Source organism: Pan paniscus, chromosome 18 (assembly GCF_029289425.2).
Source record: "Pan paniscus chromosome 18, NHGRI_mPanPan1-v2.0_pri, whole genome shotgun sequence".
Classification (NCBI taxonomy): Eukaryota; Metazoa; Chordata; class Mammalia; order Primates; family Hominidae; genus Pan; species Pan paniscus.
The window spans coordinates 83772517-83791019 of NC_073267.2; the positions used below are offsets into that span (position 1 = coordinate 83772517).

Below are 18503 nucleotides of genomic sequence, written 5' to 3' on the forward strand. Positions count from 1 at the left end.
TGGACAACATTGTGAAACCCTGTCTCTACTAAAAATACAAAAATTAGCTGGGCGTGGTGGTGCGTAACTATAATCCCAGCTACTCGGGAGGCTGAGGCAGGAGAATCGCTTGAACCCAGGAGGCGGAGGTTGCAGTGAGCCAAGATCATGCCATTGCACTTCAGCCTGGGCAACAAGAGAGAAACTCTGTCTCAAAAAAAAAAAAAATTTATAGATGCTTCCTCACAGGGGCCAGGTAAGGAAGGGGGGTGGTATAGAGTGGACCCCAGAATCACTTTCTGGAAGGGGTGACCTGGGTAGTAATTGGCCGTCTGCTGGTCTGAGGAACTGGATGGCAGTGGATAAGCTGGGCTTGCTGGTGTGAGCCTGTAGTCCTAGCTAATTGGGAGGCTAAGGCAGGAGGATCGTTTGAGCCCAAGAGTTTGAGGCTATGGCGAGCTATGATGGCACCACTGCACTCCAGCCTGGGCAACAGAGCAAGACCCTATCTCAAAAACAAAAACAACAGATGGCACTGGGGGTGACTCCAATTGTAGACATATCCAAGTTTGGAACCAATGGCCCTGGAAGCAAGACCCACTGGAGGGCTGAGCTGAGTTACAGCGAGATGATGGCCTGATCCACCTGTGCCCCACCCACCTCGCTGCCACTCGCTCCTCCTATTTGTTCTCTGAGCCCTGTGGACCACTTCAAGTCCAGTTGAGCTGGTCTTGCCTCAGTTGGCCAGCAGATCCATCCACAACTCCAAGAACAGTGCCCGCTAGACAGTAGGCATGCCGCAGATACATGCAGGAGTGAAGGGGACTAGGCAGCCAACATCAGGTCCTAACCAGGGGGCACACACCCCACTTGCGCCCCTGTCCCTGAATACTTCTTTAGCTGCTGGAGGCAGCCAAGGACAGATAGATTTCTAGAATGCTGTGTTCCCGAGTCCCAGAGATGCAGCTCATCCTCCTCGTCCTGCTCTGGCCCCTTTCCAGGGCGTGGCTTCTCCAGGATGAATCAGAGCCTTGAAACAAAACCTTGTCCCTGTTAGAGTGCCATGTTCCTTCCCTTTCCCTCGGAGGCTGTGAAACATATTTTGGGACCTCTTGCTCCCTTCATTCCCAGATGTTTGGAAGCTGGTATCTGGCCAACCATGGGGAAATGAGGGAGGGCCAGGCTCTGCAGCATGGCCAGCCACAGGCGCTGGAGGCAGGGTGACCCTGGCTGACAGGTCCCATGGGGACTTCATGACAGCTCGGGCTGCCAAGTCAGTGCAGAAGGCAGATGGTGGGTCTTCAGAAACCAGCCTGGGCCGGCTGCAGCCCTGTGCTCTGCAGGATCTCTTGGCCTCACCATCTCTGGTGAGATGAAGTTTGTTTCTTAGGTCAAGTGTACACCTTGGCTGGGCGCAGTGGCTCACGCCTGTAATCCCACTACATTGGGAGGCTGAGGCGAGAGAACTGATTGAGCCCAGGAGCTCGAAACCAGCTTGGGCAACATGGCAAAACCCCATCTCTATTTGAAAAAGGAGAAGAAAAAGAGCATACCTTGATCCTAGCTCCTGCCCCGCCCAGGCCCCGGCCAGCCTGTGTCACCAGCCCAATTCCTCTACCCCCTGCTTACCCCTGCCATACCCTGGGCAGCTGAGACACACTTCTGGCTCTGACATCCCCTGTTAAGGCTTCCTCTCCAACTGCTCTGTTCCTCACAGGCCCCAGGGTGCTTGGCAGGAGGCAGATACAGACTGTGTCAGTGTGACCATAGGACACCAATACCTGCATGGGGAGTTTAGCAGCCCACAAGCTATTAAGAGTTATTCAGGGGTGGGAAGGATACTTCTTGGCTCTTCTAGGAGACAGGATCTCTAAACCCTAAAGACCAGGCTCAAAGGGGCAGTTCACTGAAGGACATGAATTTGGGAGAGGGAGGCTGGAAGTAGATCCCTGTTCTGGAGACAGAGCATGTTAGTTTCTCTGGAGGAAATTCTGGGCATCTGCTTGAAGCCAGCTAGAACGGAAGTGGTTAGGAACACAGAGGTTCTCTAGGTTTTGAGACCTCCCACCCCAAAGCACCCTCCAGACCCTCAAGGGAAGGGAAAATGAGAGGTAGGGGGCACAGTGATGTGACTGGCAGGGCGAGGGGATCCTGGACAGCACAGCCCATGGTCCTTCCCAGTCCCGTCCCTGATGAAGACAGCTTGGGAGCCCCTGGAACACAGCAAGTCCTCACCCAGCCCAGCTAGCTGGTGCCAGCCACTCTAAGGACAGGGAATGTTTGTGCTGGTTTTACAGAACTGGCATAAAAAGCAAGGAGAGCCACCTAGAGACTGCGCTCCCTGCTTCCCTGGCTCCCTGTGTTCCTAGTGGAGGGCCAGGTGACGGTCACCCTGCTTTGGTAGTCATGATTCCACAAGGTGGTCCACGTGAGACAGGAATGTGCTTGTAAACAGTCATAACAGAAAAAAAAAGACCAACAGGTTTGTGTTTAAACCTGGTTCACCTGTTACGTAAGATGCATACTAAAAAGGGGAGCTTTGGTTTTTACTTGTCTTGTATTTTGCACAAATTGAAAGGAAGTGGAAGCCTTCTTGGCTTATTATACCCACAGAGAAGGTTTCCAGACAGGAGCCACAGCAATGTCCCCTCTGTCCAGACAGCAGCAGGAGAGAGGGGACATTGCACATCACCAAAAAGATAGCAAGGGCAGACCGTCAGAACTTGGGGCATTTCTCTTGGCCTTGGAGTGGAAGGGCAGACAGGGTCTTAAAGCGGCAGACAGGAATAGGGTGGTAGTGGGTGGCAGGACAGAGGCTTCCATCCGGCCCAGGGCCTGAGGGAAGGCTTGAACTTCCTATCTTACTTTCACCATCTTATAGGAAGGAGGGCAGAACAGCCAAGTGAGGTGGAAGCTGCAGAAGGCTGTTCTTTATAAGTTGTTTCTTTAAAAAATTATAAAAGTAGGCCAGGCCTGGTGTCATCTGCCTGTAGTTCTGGCTACTCAGGAGGCTGAGGCAGGAGGGTTGCTTGAGTTCAGGAGATTGAGACCAGCCTGGACAAGGCAGTGAGACCCCTATCTCTACAAAACAGAAAACAAAACAGGCGTGGTGATGCAGACCTGTGGTCCCAGCTACTCGGGAGGCTGAAGCTGGAGGATTGATTGAACCCAGGAGGTCGAGGCTGCAGTGAGCCATGATGGTGCCACTGCACTCCAGCCTGGGTGACAGAGTGAGACTTAAAAGACAAACAGGGCCGAGCGTGGTGGCTCACGCCTGTAATCCCAGCACTTTGGGAGACTGAGGTGGGCGGATCACGAGGTCAGGAGATCGAGACTATCCTGGCTAACACGGTGAAACCCCGTCTCTACTAAAAATGCTAAAAATTAGCCGGGCGTGATGGCGGGCGCCTGTAGTCCCAGCTACTTGGGAGGCTGAGGCAGGAGAATGGCGTGAACCCAGGAGGCGGAGCTTGCAGTGAGCCGAGATTGTGACACTGCACTCCAGCCTGGGCGACAGAGCAAGACTCCGTCTCAAAAAACAAACAAACAAACAAAAAACCCAAACAAACAAAATGGCTGGGCTCGGTGGCTCACGCCTGTAATCCCAGCACTCTGGGAGGCTGAGGCGGGCGCATCACGAGGTCAGTAGATGGAGACCATCCTGGCTATCAGGGTGAAACCCCGTCTCTACTGAAAATACAAAAAATTAGCCGGACGTAGTGGCTAACCCCTGTAATCCCAGCTACTTGGGAGGCTGAGGCAGGAGAATCCCTTGAACCCAGGAGGTGGAGGTGAGGTGAGATTGCACCACTGGACTCCAGCCTGGGCGACAGGGCGATACTCCGTCTCAACCAAAAACTTACCTGGGAATGCTGGCACATGTTTGTAGTCCCATCTACTGGGGAAGCTGAGGCAGGAGAATCGCTTGAACCTGGGAGGCAGAGGCGGGGATTGCAGTGAGCCGAGATAGCACCACTGCACTCCAGCCTGGGTGACAGAGTGAGACCTTGTCTCAAAACTAATAATAATTAAAAGTAAATAAATAAAAATGTATACAGTAAAAATGAGTTAAGCCCCCAATGTTAGTAACCTTTTTTTTTTTTTTTTGTAGAGATGGGGTTTCACCGTGGTCTCGATCTCCTGACCTCGTGATCCGCCCGCCTCAGCCTCCCAAAGTGCTGGGATTACAGGTGTGAGCCACCGCGCCTGGCCAACCTTTTTTTTTTTTTTTTGGAGACAAGAGTCTTGTTCTGTCACCCAGGCTGGAGTGCGGTGGTGCGATGTCGGCTCACTGCAATCTCTGCCTCCAGGTTCAAACACATCACCTGCCTCAGTCTCCCAGGTTGCTGGGATTACAGGTACATGCCACCATGCCCAGCTAATTTTATATTTGTTTTTTTTTTTTTAGTAAAGGTGGAGTTTTGCCATGTTGGCTAAGGCTGGTCTCGAACTCCTGACCTCAAAGCAGTCCATCCACCTTGGCCTCCCAAAGTGCCTGGATTACATGTGTGAGCCACCACACCTGGCCTGTTTGATTGATTCTGGTGTTACTATTGTAAATAATTCTGCAGTGAATATCCTCATACACATCTTTGCACACCTTTGTAACCATTTTTATAGGGCAGATTTCTAGCAATGGAATTGCTAGGTTGGAGTATACACCCGTTTGCATTTTTGATGGATGGCTTCGAACTGTCCTCTAAGAATCTTGTACCAGTTTCCATGGCAGTTGATTCTCATGTCACCCTCTTGTCCCTGCAGGATGAATCAGGCGCCAACCGTGGGCTTTGAGCAGGATGTTGGCAGCCGAACCACCCACCATTTCATGTACCCTGAGAGTGCCAAGAACCTGCCCGCCAACGTCAGCTTCGTGCTGGTGCCCTTCAAGGCCCTGGACCTTCTGTGGATCGCCAGCGCCTTGTCCACGGGGCAGATCCGATTGTGAGCCTCTTGCTGGCCTGGGTAGAATATGGGTGACAGGACCATCTTGGGCAGAGTCTTCTAGGGGCCAGATTGTAGGATTCCTTTCATTGAACATTTTGGCCAAGAGGGGCTGGTGAGAAGGGAGGGCCTAAGTTGGTGGGTGAGCTGAAGGCACAGCTTGCTCCGTGTCACCTCCTGTGTGGTGACACAGCATATTGATGGTGGAAAGATGAGGAAGGATCTGTTTTTTTTTTTTTTTTTTTGGAGACAGAATTTCGCTCTTGTTGCCCAGGCCGGGGTGCAGTGGCGCGATCTTGGCTCACTGCAACATCCGCCTCCCGGGTTCAAGCGATTCTCTTGCCTCAGCCTCCTGAGTAGCTGGGATTATAGGGATGCACCACCATGCCCGGCTAATTTTGTATTTTAGTAGAGACAGGTTTCTTCATGTTGGTCAGGCTGATCTGGAACTCCTGATCTCAGATGATCCAGCTACCTCGGGCTCCCAAAGTGCTGGGATTATAGGCGTGAGCCCCGCACCCGGCCAGACCATCTGGTTTTGGTCTCCTTTCTGGGTGATGGCTCCTGACTGAGGGAGCTCTGCCTTCTGAGGACTTGCTTTGGGGGCAGTTGTCCCATCATAGGCGGGAACCATGGGAAATCTAGTTCACCAAGTATATTTTTTAACAGCTTTATCAAGATATGATTCATATCCCATACATCTCACCTATTTAATGTGTACAATCCAGTAACTTCTTATATATTCAGAGTTGTATAACCATGACTACAATTAATTTTAATTTTTTTTAATTTTATTTTTTTTTGAGATGGAGTCTCACTCTCTTACCCAGGTTGGAGTGCAGTGGCGCAATCTTGGCTCACTGAAACCTCTACCTCCCGAGTTTAAGAGATTCTCGTGCCTCAGCCTCCCGAGTAGCTGGGATTACAGGCACATGTCACCATGCCTGGCTAATTTTTGTATTTTTAGTAGAGACGGTGTTTTGCCATGTTGGCCAGGCTGGTCTCAAACTCCTGACGTCAAGTGATCCACCTGCCTCAGGCTCCCATCGTGTTGAGATTACAGGCATGAGCCACCACATCCGGCCCACAATTAATTTTTTTTGAAACGGAGTCTCACTCCGTTGCCCAGACTGGAGTGCAGTGGCAGAATCTCAGCTCACTGTAACCTCCACCTCCCAGGTTCAAGTGATTATCCTGCCTCGGCCTTCCGAGTAGCTGGGATCACAGGCATGTGTCACCACAGACCTGGCTAATTTTTGTATTTTTAGTAGAGATGGGGTTTCGCTATGTTGGCCAGGCTGGTCTCAAACTTCTGACCTCAGATGATCTGCTCACCTTGGCCTCCCGAAGTGCTGGGATTATACGGCATGAGCCACCACACCCGGCCCCACAATTAATTTTAAAACATTTTCATGGCCGGGCACTGCGGCTCACGCATGTAATCCCAGCACCTTGGGAGGCCAAGGCAGGTGGATCACAAGGTCAGGAGTTCGAGACCAGCCTGGCCAACATGGTGAAACCTCGTCTCTACTAAAAATAAAACAATTAACTAGGCATGGTGGCATGCGCCTGTAATCTCAGCTACTCAGGATGCTGAGACAGGAGAATCGCTTGAGCTCGGGAGGTGGAGGTTGCAGTGAGCCAAGACCACACCATTGCACTCTAGCCTGGGCAACAAGAGCAAAACTCTGTCTCAAAAAAAAAATAAAAATAAAAACTTTTGGCCGGGCATGGTGGTTCATGCCTGTAATCCCAGCCCTTTGGGAGGCCAATGTGGGCGATCATGAGGTCAAGAAATCAAGACCATCCTGGCCAACATGGTGAAACCTTGTCTCTACTAAAAATACAAAAATTAGCTGGGTGTGGCCGGCCAGGTGTGGTGAGTCACGCCTGTAATCCTAGCACTTTGAGACACCAGGCGGGCGGATCACAAGGTAAGGAGATCAAGACCATCCTGGCTAACACCGTGAAACCCCATCTCTACTAAAGAATAAAAAAAAAAATTAGCCGGGCGTGGTGGCAGGCACCTGTAGTCCCAGCTACTCGGGAGGCTGAGGCAGGAGAATGGCGTGAACCCGGGAGGCGGAGCTTGCAGTGAGCCGAGATCGCGCCACTGCACTCCAGCCTGGGTGACAGAGCGAGACTCCGTCTCAGAAAGAAAAAAAAAAAACTAGCTGGGTGTGGTGGCGCACGTCTGTAGTCCCAGCTACTTGGGAGGATGAGGCAGGAGAATCGCTCGAACCTGGGAGGCAGAGGTTACAGTGAGACGAGATTGTGCCACTGCATTCAAGCCTGACGACAGAGATTCCGTCTCAAAAAAACAAAACAAAACAAAAAAAATTTTCATGTTCTGCTGGGTGCAGTGGCTCACACCTGTAATCCCAGCACTCTAGGAGGCCAAGGAGGGTAGATTGTTTGAGCCCAAGAGTTTGAGACCACCTTGGGCAACATGGCGAAACTCTGTCTCTGCAAAAAATACAAAAATTAGCCAGACATGGTGGCATGCTCCTGTAGTCCTAGCCACTCAAGGATGAGGTGGGAGGATCGGATCACTTGAACCCGGGAGGCAGAGGTTGCAGTGAGCTTAGATCACGCCACTGCACTCCAGCCTGGGCAACAAAGCAGGGCTCTGCCTCAAAAAAAAAAGAACCAAAAAAGGAACATTTTCATGTTCTAAGGGTCTTTAATCTAAAGATACCCCCGGATCCCTAAGCCATCACCCCCACTCCTCCGACCCCGAGCCCTAGGCAACCATTAATCTACTCTGTCTCACCATATATTTTTGTTGTGTGGTAAAATATACACAATATAACATTTGCCATTTTAACTATTTTTAAGTGTAAAGCTCAGTAACATTAAGTATATTCACATTATTGTATAGCCATCACCACTCTCTATTTCCAGAACGTTTTCATTATCCCAAATGGAAACTGTACACCTTAAACACTAACTCTCCATTCTCCCCTCAACCCCAGGTAAACTTATTCTACTTTCTGTCTCTATGATTTAACTATTCTTTTTTGTTTGTTTGTTTGTTTGTTTTTGGAGACAGAGTCTCACTCTGTCACCCAGGCTGGAGTGCAATGGCGCCTTCTTGGCTCACTGCAACCTGGGTTCAAGCGATTCTCCTGCCTCAGCCTCCCGAGTAACTGAGACTACAGGCAAGCACCACCACACCCAGCTGATTTTTTGTATTTTTAGTAGAGACGGGGTTTCACCGTGTTAGCTAGGATGGTCTCGATCTCCTGACCTTGTGATCTGCCCGCCTCAACCTCCCAAAGTGCTGGGATTACAGGCAGGAGCCACCGCACCCGGCCTGTTTGTTTGTTTGTTTTTGAGCCTGAGTCTCGCTCTGTTGCCCAGCATGTAGTGCAATGGCATGATCTTGGCTCACTGCAACCTCTGCCTCCTGGGTTCAAGCGATTCTCGTGCCTCAGCCTCCCGAGTAGCTGGGACTACAGGCATGGGCCACCATGCCCGGCTAATTTTTGTATTTTTAGTACAGATGGCCAGGCTGGTCTCGAACCCCTGACCTCAGGTGATCGGCCCAACTTGGCCTCTCAAAGTGCTGGGATTACAGGCATGAGCCACCACACTCAGCCTGATTTGACTATTCTGTTTTTTTTTTTTTTTTTTTTTGAGACAGAGTTTCGCTCTGTCGCCAGGCTGGAGTACTGTGTGGCACAATGTCGGCTCACTGCAACCTCAGACTCCCTGGTCCAAGCGATTCTCCTGCCTCAGTCTCCCAAGTAGCTGGGACTACAGGTGTGCGCCACCACACCCAGCTAATTTTTATATTTTTAGTAGAGACAGGGTTTTACCATGTTGGCCAGGATGGTCTCGATCTCTTGACCTTGTGATCTGGCCCCCTCGGCCTCTCAAAGTGCTGGGATTACAGGCGTGAGCCACCGCACCCGGCCCTGATTTGACTATTCTTTATGCCTCATGTAAGTGGGATCATAACAGTATTTGTCCTTTTGTCTGACTGACTTTACTTAGCATAATGTCCTCATAGTTCATCCGTGTTGTAGCATGTGTCAGAATTTCCTGTTTTTTTTTAAAGGCTGAATACTATGCCAATGTAGGGATATACCCATTTTGTTTATCCGTTTATCCTTCAAGGATGCTTGGTTTGTGTTCTACCTTTTGGGTATCATCACCATGTATTTTATAAACACAAAAGTAATGAGTTACAGTTTCCTGACTTTAGGATGTTCATTATCTCATGTTTGGGAGACCTGAGGGCTAAAATGGATGCAGTAGAGTTGAAGTACCATAGACACTCAGAGAAGGGCATGTAGGTTACGGGGGCCGTGGCTGGCTACAGGGAGGTGTGGTCTGGGAAGCCTGAGGGGAGTGGATCAAGGGCAGGGGTGAGAGCAGAGACATGGTGGATTTGAGATGATTGCCACCTCTAATGGAGCAGAGAGCTAGGGGAGGAAGGTTGGGGCTGGTCTAGGGAAGGCCCCATCGCTTGCTGAAAACATTCCCATTTTATCTTGGATGCCGTGGGGACCGTTGAAGGCTTTAGAGTAAGGCATGGCAATGATGAACAAGCCACGGGAGAGCAGTCCAGAAGCAGAGCAGTCTGGAAGTTGTGGGGCTGACATTGCTCAGGCCTGGTGTGGGGGGCATCCCTAGGTCCCATGGGGCCACCTGAAATGTTATCTTTTCTTCCCTTTCCTTTCTCCTTTCCTTTCTCCTTCCTTTCTCCTTTCCTTTCTCCTTTCCCTTCTTTTCCTTTCTCCTTTCCCTTCCTTCCCTTTCCCTTCCCCTCCCCACCCCTCTCCTTTCCTTTCCTTTCCTTTTTTTTTTGACAGTCTCACTCTGTCACCCAGGCTGGAGTGCAGTGGTGTGATCTCGGCGCACTGAAACCTCAGCCTCCCAAGTAGCTGGGATAACAGCCGTGCTCCACCACACCCAGCTAATTTTTGTTTTTTTAGTAGAGATGGGGTTTCACTATGTTGGTCAGGCTGGCCTCAAACTCCTGGCCTCAGGTAATCCGGCTGGCCTCGAACTCCTGGCCTCAGGTGATCCACCTGCCTCAGCCTCCCAAAGTGCTGGGATTACAGGTGTGAGCCACCACGCCCGGCCTGAAATGTTATCTTTCTTTCTTTTTGCTTACAGCACCTACGCCCCAGTGAAATCCTTCCTTCGAGTGGATAAAGAAAAGGTAAGCTCCCCACTTCTTCCCCACCTCAGTGGAAACAGTGCTGGCCCAGCCTGTGTGCCTGGTCCTGTAGCTCAGGTGTTCCATTTCCCCTGCAGAACCTCAGGGTCCCCATCTGCCGAGATGCCTGACCCTAGCAGGTGCCACACGATTCAGGAGACACAGATGCACAGGTCTCTGACAGGCATAGACAAGTAGAAGCTGCTCAGTCTAGCCTGAATCTCTGCCCCTAAACCCCTCATATACCTGTCATCCCTTCTCCTCCCAGGTCCAGATCTACAACCCAGCCTTCTTCAAGTATATCCACGACAGGTGGACAGAGCATCACGGGCGGTACCCTTCCACGGGGATGCTGGTGCTTTTCTTTGCCCTGCATGTGTGTGATGAGGTGGGTAGGCCCGTGATGTGGGTGGTGGGAACCCATGGAACAGAGGAGTGCAGGCCTTCTCGGGTCTTAGCAGGCTAACAGAGGAATGTGCTTCTGTAGGCAGAATCCATGTGGCCTTGGTTTCCCCCATCTCTAGGCTATAAAGTATAGATATGCCTTTCCCAAACGTTTCTGCTTTCATGATTCTACCAAATCCAAAATCTCTTCATTAAAAAGTTATTGGCCGTGCGCGGTGGCTGACGCCTGTAATCCCAGCACTTTGGGAAGCTGAGGCGGGCGGATTACTTGAGGTCAGGAGTTCACAGCCTGGCCAACATGGTGAAGCCCCATCTCTACTAAAAGTTCAAAAAATTAGCCAGGCGTGTTGGGGCACGCCTGTAATCTTAGCTACTCGGGAGGCTGAGTCAGGAAAATCGCTTGAACCCAGGAGGCGTAGGTTGCAGTGAGCCGAGATAGCGGCATTGCACTCCAGCCTGGGCGACAGAATGAGACGCTGTCTTGAAAAAGAAAAGAAAAAAAAACATAAATAGAATGGAGAGTGTATGTAGTTGAATTTCAGCTGGACGACTGCCCCCACCAGCTCTGAGCCCCAGGCCTACTTCGTGTAAAAATGGAACTCAGTCGTTCAGAGAACCCGTTCCACCAGTGGCCAGGGCTGCCTTGCAATGAAGAGCAGAGCTGAGGCCCGGCAAGTGCTTCACTGAGTGGTGCTGATCAAAGTACTCCATTAAAAAAAAAAAAAAAAAAAAAGGAGGAATTTGCAAGGGCTGCAAAGGGAAGGTGGTGTCCCCATGTGAGTCCATGTCCTTAGGCCAGGCCTGGGGGCTCCTGCATCTCCCCGGGGCCTCCCGTCCCCTCTCCTCCCTGTCATCCCGAGCCCGCCCCGCGCCATCCTCCAGGTCCCCGCCTGGGGTGACGCTCCGCTGCGCTTCCCCGCAGGTGAACGTGTACGGGTTCGGGGCCGACAGCCGGGGCAACTGGCACCACTATTGGGAGAACAACCGGTACGCGGGCGAGTTCCGGAAGACTGGCGTGCACGACGCGGACTTCGAGGCCCACATCATCGACATGCTGGCCAAGGCCAGCAAGATCGAAGTCTACCGGGGCAACTGAGCCGGGCCTCGCCGCGACCCTTCCGGCCCATCTATCGGGCACTGGGGCTCCGGCCCGGGACCCGGGGCCAGCAACCCGCGACCAATCATGCTGCAGCCCAGGGGCGTCTGCTGTGCCCCGCCAATCACGAGACTGGGGGACCGGCCGGGCCTGGCACCAATCTGCGCTGCGGTCGGGCGGAGCTTCTGTTTCTCCCAGCCAATCATGTGACTCAAGGAAAACTTCCGGCGCTGTGTCCAGTCTCCTCCAATCAATGGCCTTCGGGGGCGGGCCAGCGGCCGCTCAATCCCCACTCCCTCATGCTTTGGGTTAGAGTTTTCTTTCACGCTTTCTGAGGAGGAGAGCATGGCGCGGGCCTCGGCGAAACACTTCCGTCAGCCTCGGGCGGAGGATCGTCTTAGTAGCTGGCCAGACCCGGAGGAGAGCGGGCGGTCGTTGCGGGCCTCAGGAGAGAGGTGGCCGCCCGGCCCCTTTCCCCGCCTGCCCGGATAGGTGCGTGCAGACCCACCAAAGAAAAGTGGTCGCTGCGGGACCCCCAGTCCCACCTCGGCCGCGCTGTGGGATGGCTGCGCCCCCAGGGCTTCCTGCGTCTCCAGGAAGCCGGGAGTGGCGCCCTCTGCGGGGTGGGGTGCCCCCGGGCCGAACTCCGGACAGGTGGAGGGGACAGGGCAGAGCTCGAGGAAGCCCTGTCCCCTTCAGTGCAAGGTGCTGTCACTCACGTGTGCCCTCGACCCTCCCGTTCACCCGCAGCCTTCTCAGCGCCTCTCCCTGGGCCCGAGGCCTCCTCACCAGCCTACCTGTTGCTCTGGAAAAAAATCCCCTGCCCCCCGACTCCGTCCCTACCCCCAGTCTTCGGCCGGCTCTGGCCCCTGGGGAGGGGGCTGCACGGCGGAAGGAGGCTGGCTATGGGCCCGGCTGCCCGCTGCATGTACCTCCTCCTCCACCCATCGCCTCTTGCCTGGGGGTAACTTTGCCTGGGGCTCATTCTTTGGTTAAGCTGAAGCTGCCGTGGGTGGCCAAACCGCAGATTCTTTGCAAATTCTGAGCTGGCAGAGCTCGCAGCCGGGAGCCGGCCGGGGAAGAGGAGACTTGCGCGCCGCAAGCCGCCTGCCTCCACCCTGCTCTCCATCTCCCGCTCTAGAAGGGCTGGGAAGCTCGCGGCCGGGGTTCCACCTGGAAGCTGCTTGCATGGCTGAACCCAGCTTAGGTCCCTGGCGGGGCTGCTGGTGGAATTCTCCCCCTTCGAAGCTGGGGAGGTTTAGGAGGGGGAAGGCTTCTGTGAAGCTCTCAAACCACTAATAGAGCCCCCTCCCCAACAGTGACGGCGCAAATGCTCCCCCTTTTCTTAGTTGACACCACCAGGCAGCTTCCTGACCGTTGGTAGGTTCCTGCAGCTGGCTGAGGGAACAGGGACCGGCAGGGGACTTTGTTAGGGGAGGGTTGGGATGGGCAGTGGGCCCCTGAAAGTTAATATATTGGAACCTAGCTCGAGTGTCGTTCTTTCCAATTCCGAAAGTAGAAAGAGTAAAAATAGGGGTGATTGGGGTGGGGTTAGTAGAATGCCTCTCTCAGGGCGCTCCCCCCTCCCCCACCGTTTTAGAGAGCTAGGCCTCAGCCAGTCTTGCCACTCCCATCTCAGTACTTCCTGAAGAGGCTGTTTTGAGTGTTGATGAAAAGCAATGCAATTATGCCAAACAGTATTGAGCAGAATAATTTATTTCTTTTTTTTCTTTTGCTTTAAATCATGAATCCCGCCAGGTACGGTGGCTCACACCTGTCATCCCAGCACTTTGGGAGGCCAAGGCGGGCGGATTACTTAATACTTAAGGTCAGGAGTTGGACACCAGCCTGGCCAATATGGTGAAACCTCGTCTCTACCAAAAAAAAAAAAAAAAAAAAATACAAAAATTAGGCAGGCGCAGTGGTGCGCACCTGTAATCCCAGCTACTTGGAAGGCTGAGGCAGGAGAATCCCTTGAACCCAGGAGGCGAAGGTTGCAGTGAGCCGAGATTGTGCCACTGCACTCCAGCCTGGGCGACAGAGCAAGACCCTGTCTCAAAAAAATTAAATCATGAATCCCCATCCTGGAAGAGGTAGGTCCCAGCATCCAGCCAGATCTTTTCTGCAATAGTAATTTAAACACACTTTGTTTTTTTATTTCCTTCCCTTTCTGAATTAAAAGGAACAAAAAACTGTCTAGTCCTTCATTGTTCTGAAATGGGCATGATGGAAGAAGGCGGGTCTGGTACGGTAGCTGTGACTGATAATGGCTGAGAACGTTGGGGGATATGGGAGGGGCGAGATGACTCCCAGATACCCTCCCCCACCTATACAGGAGGCACCTCATTCCTGGACTCTGCGCTCCAAGACACTGAAATCTGAGCGGGTACAAGCATTTTGGTTAAAGATCAGCTCGTTGTCGCCTCTTGAGTTTCCTCCAGGAGAGGAGTTCATTGGAGAGGATTCCTGGTAGCAGCTCCTCGCAGTTGCTGTCCTGTAACCACTTTGGCCTCTGTCAACATGATGTCTCCAGGTATCCATCAGGCTCCGATGCATTTGGGTGGCCACAGGCTGGGCTGTCCCCACCTCTCAGGGAAGTGCATCTAAGTCAGGTTTTCCCCTCTGGCACAGCCGTGCCTCCACAGCCCAATTTCCACCATGCCACAGGCAACCCGCATTTTTATTTAATTTATTTATTTATTGAGACAGAGTCTTGTTCTGTTACCCAGGCTGGAGTGCAATGGCGTGATGTCGGCTCATCCCAACCTCCACCTCCTGGGTTCAAGCGATTCTCCTGCCTCAGCCTCCCGAGTAGCTGGGATTACAGGCATGCACCACCACGCCCGGATAATTTTATATTTTTAGTAGAGACGGGTTTTCTCCATGTTGGTCAGGCTGGTCTTGAACTCCAGACCTCAGGTGATCTGCCCGCCTCGGCCTCCCAAAGTGCTGGGATTACAGGCGTGAGCCAGTGTGCCTGGCCGATTTTTTTTTTTTTTTTGAGACTGATTCTCACTCTCACCCAGGCTGGAGTGCAGTGGTGGGATCTCGGCTCATTGCAAGCTCCGCCTCCCGGGTTCACGCCATTCTCCTGCCTCAGTCTCCTGAGTAGCTGAGACTACAGGCGACCGCCACCATGCCCGGCAGTTTTTTTGTATTTTTACTAGAGACGGGGTTTCACTGTTAGCCAGGATGGTCTCCATCTCCTGACCTCGTGATCTGCCCGCTTCAGCCTCCCAAAGTGCTGGGATTACAGGCGTGAGCCACCGCGCCTGGCTTTTTTTTTTTTTTTTTTGAGATGGAGTCTTGCTCTGTCACCCAGGCTGGAGTGCAGTGGCGCGATCTTGGCTCACTGCAACCTCCGCCTCCCAAGTTCACCCACCTCAACCTCCCGAGTAGCTGGAATTACAGGGGTGTGCCACCACACCCAGCTAATTTTTGTATTTTTAGTAGAGACGGGGTTTCACCATGTTGGCCAGGCTGGTCTCGAACTCCTGACCTCAGGTGATCCACCCCCTTTGGCCTCCCAATGTTTGACCACACCCAGCCCATAATAGATTTTTAAAACTCCTATAAATATCATTCTACTTCCCTTTATTGCTAAAATGGGAGCTTTTTCATCCAGTTTTTTGGGTGTGTTCCAAATATTTTGTTAAATTTCCCGTCTATTGCTGTTATTGTTTCCATTTTATTTGCCCATGTGAGTTGATACCTTTTTCATTCCTTTCCCATAGCTTTAGTGACGTTGTGGGAAGGGAAGTTAGGTAAGTGATGTTTCATCTTGTACTTACTAGACACCTTTTTCTTCCTTGATTTCCTGAGTTCCCTGCCTCCACAGGTGTGTTTCATTCCTGGTTGCTTATATTTTTTTATTTTTGAGATGGAGTTTTGCTCTGTTGCCCAGGCTGGAGTGCAGTGGCATGATCTCGGCTCACTGCAACCTCTGCCTCCTGGGTTCAAGCGATTCTCCTGCCTCAGCCACCCAAATAGCTGGGATTACAGATGCGCACCACCATGCCCAGCTAATTTTTGTATTTTTAGTAGAGACGGGGTTTCACCATGTTGGCCAGGCTGGTCTTGAACTCCTGACCTCGTGATCTGCCCACCTTGGCCTCCCAAAGTGCTGGGATTACAGGTGTGAGCCACCGTGCCCAGCCTCTGGTTGCTTATTTAACCCCTTTGTCACGATGGAGGCTTTTCTCTCTTTTTTTTTTTTTTGAGATGGAGTCTCGCTCCATTGCCCAGGCTGGAATGCAGTGGTGCGATGTCCGCTCACTGCAAGCTCCGCCTCCCGGGTTCACACCATTCTCCTGTCTCAGCCTCCTGAGTAGCTGGGATTACAGGCATGCACTACCACACCCGGCTAATTTTGTATTTTTAGTAGAGACGGGGTTTCTCCATGTTGGTCAGGCTGGTCTCGAACTCCTGACGTCAGGTGATCCGCCTGCCTTGGCCTCCCAAATGGTAGGATTACAGGCGTGAGCCACCACACCTTTTTTTTTTTTTTTTTTTTTTTAAGAGACAGGGTCTCCCGTCACCCAGACTGGTGCAGAGCTCACTGCAGCCTCAAAAACTCCTGGATTCAAGTGATCCTCCCACCTCAGCCTCCAGAGCAGCTAGAGCCTAGCTAAAAATTTTTTTTAAAACATTTTATGGCCAGGCACGGTGGCTCATACCTATAATCCCAACATTTTGGGAGGCTGAGGCAGGTGAATCACGAGGTCAGGAGTTCAAGACCAGCCTGGCCAAGATGGTGAAACCCCGTCTCTACTAAAAATACAAAAAATTGGCCAGGCTTAGTGGCAGACGGCTGTGATCCCAGCTACTCGGGAGACTGAGGCAGAGAATTACTTGAACCTGGGAGGTGGAAGTTGTGGTGAGCCGAGATTGAGCCACTGCACTCCAGCCTGAGCGACAGAGTAAGACTCCGTCTCAAAAAAAAAAAAAAGTATTTTACCCATCCACAGGCAGCAGACAAGGAAGTACCTTCTGTGACTGTCTGGCAAGGTCAGATGCATCATTCCTTGCTAGGCGAAGGGAAGGTAAAATACTGAAACTATATTTTTAAAAATAAAAGTATTCCCTTTTGAGTGTGAATTAGGAATCAGTGCTCCTTCTCACTACTTTTGTGAAAAAAATCACAGCTCCTGCAGCAAGTCTATGCCTGGGTAACAACCAACCCACAAAATCCAAGAGGAGGCCCCCTCTCCCGCCTCTGTGAGGCTCGAGGAGCAGTATGTATCTGGGCCAGCCTGGTCCTCAGAGTGTGGAATTAACACCTTTCCTCTAGCAACTGTTTGTGCTGCTGAGAACAGCACAGACTCTCTGGCAGCCTGGTTCTCTCCAGAGGGAAGCCTGTGAAGCAGAAGAAACATATGGCATCTGCACTCAGGGCGCCCAGTTCCATCCGGCCTTGCTATAAAATGACTTTGCCTTTCCTTTTTTAAAATTACAAAAGTAATTCAACCAATACATAAACATATGAAGTGAATCACGGAGGGCCTTCCTGCGATATCTTTTTTTGCCTACCATTTGTCATGGAATGGGTAAAGGGGACCACAGAGGGAAGAGACGCTGCCCCTTCGCAGGGCCATGGCAGTCCCCTGGGCTGCGTCTCCATGGTGCTTCCTGTGAAACACTGTTACCACGGGCACCGCACTGGAGACCATGAAAGGGAAGAGTTTGACATCTCAGCTGTCTTTGCTATAAATAGAAATAAATAAACCTTAACTAAGGCTTGAGTACACTTAGGCCGGGCACGGTGGCTCACGCCTGTAACCCCAGCACTTTGGGAGGCCGAGGTGGGTGGGTCATGAGGTCAGGAGTTTGAGACCAGCCTGGTCAACATGGTGAAACCCTGTCTCCACTAAAAATACAAAAAATCAGCTGGGTGTGGTGGCAGGTGCCTGTAGTCTCAGCTACTCAAGAGGCTGAGGCAGGAGAATCACTTGAACTCAGGAGGCAGAGGTTGCAGTGAGTCGAGATCAAGCCACTGCAGTCCAGCCGGGGCAACAGAGTGAGACTCCAACTCAAAACAGAAAACAAAAAAAAAAATTTTTTTATCAGTCACCTTAACCAAATGATCAAGGTACATCACCAGTCTAATACTAATAAAAACTCTGTACATGACTGAATAAATTAATCAGTGGGGGAGAAGAGAGAATTCTCCCTTGCAGAAGAGTTGAATAATTAATGTAGGTAGCTACTCTGCCCTCAAGGAGAGCGTGTAACTTCCTTGAGGTGTGGGCTGCATGTACATAATGACTTCCTTTCAAAGAGTAGGACACAGGCCAGGGCTCAGCACAGTGGCTCACGCCTGTAATCCCAGCACTTTGGGAGGCCAAGGTGGGCGGTTCGCCTGAGGTCGGGAGTTCAAGACCAGACTGACCAACATAGAGAAACCCCATCTCTACTAAAATACAAAATTAGCCCAGTGTGGTAGCAAATGCCTGTAATCCCACTTGGGAGGCTGAGGCAGAAGAATCGCTTGAGCCGGAGAGGCAGAGGTTGCAGTAAGCCAAAACTGTACCATTGCACTCCAGCCCGGGCAACAAGAGCAAAACTCCGTCTCAATAATAATAATAATAATGTAGTGAGACAAGAATGGGCAGCTCCCCAACAGAAAAGATTTTCTAAGAAACTTAATGTTTGCCAAGCCTCACTAAATCAAAATCAAACAATGACATAATCTGTTTTTGCCACTTAGACTGGCAAAGTTTTAAACATTGATAATAGTGTTGGCAAGCACGTAATTTTTGTATCACAGTAACATAAATTGGTAAAAACCTTTGGCAAGTGTAAATGACAATGAATTAAAAATTTAAATGTCCCTACTCTTTGACCCAACAATTCTACTTCCAGGAATAATATCCTGAAGTGATTTTCACCAACGCTCAAAAATAATAAGGTTGG

At 51.4% G+C, this 18503-nt stretch overlaps 1 protein-coding gene across 5 annotated transcripts in view; it reads left to right on the top strand.

The window, feature by feature from the left end:
• The window catches only part of ST3GAL2 (ST3 beta-galactoside alpha-2,3-sialyltransferase 2), a 62946-nt gene extending 46262 nt beyond the window's left edge, over positions 1-16684 (top strand). For 4 of the 5 annotated variants that reach the window (XM_063597741.1, XM_034940666.3, XM_055099095.2 and 1 more), the window contains 4 exons: positions 4741-4920; positions 10048-10093; positions 10359-10478; positions 11418-13499. In XM_063597741.1, coding sequence (XP_063453811.1) covers positions 4741-4920; positions 10048-10093; positions 10359-10478; positions 11418-11591 — 520 coding nt within the window. In that variant the 3' untranslated portion in view covers positions 11592-13499. Of the gene's footprint in view, positions 1-4740; positions 4921-10047; positions 10094-10358; positions 10479-11417 lie in introns of all 5 variants that reach the window. The other variant, XM_034940664.3, reaches the window with a different exon arrangement.
• The last annotated feature ends 1819 nt before the right edge of the window (positions 16685-18503 follow it).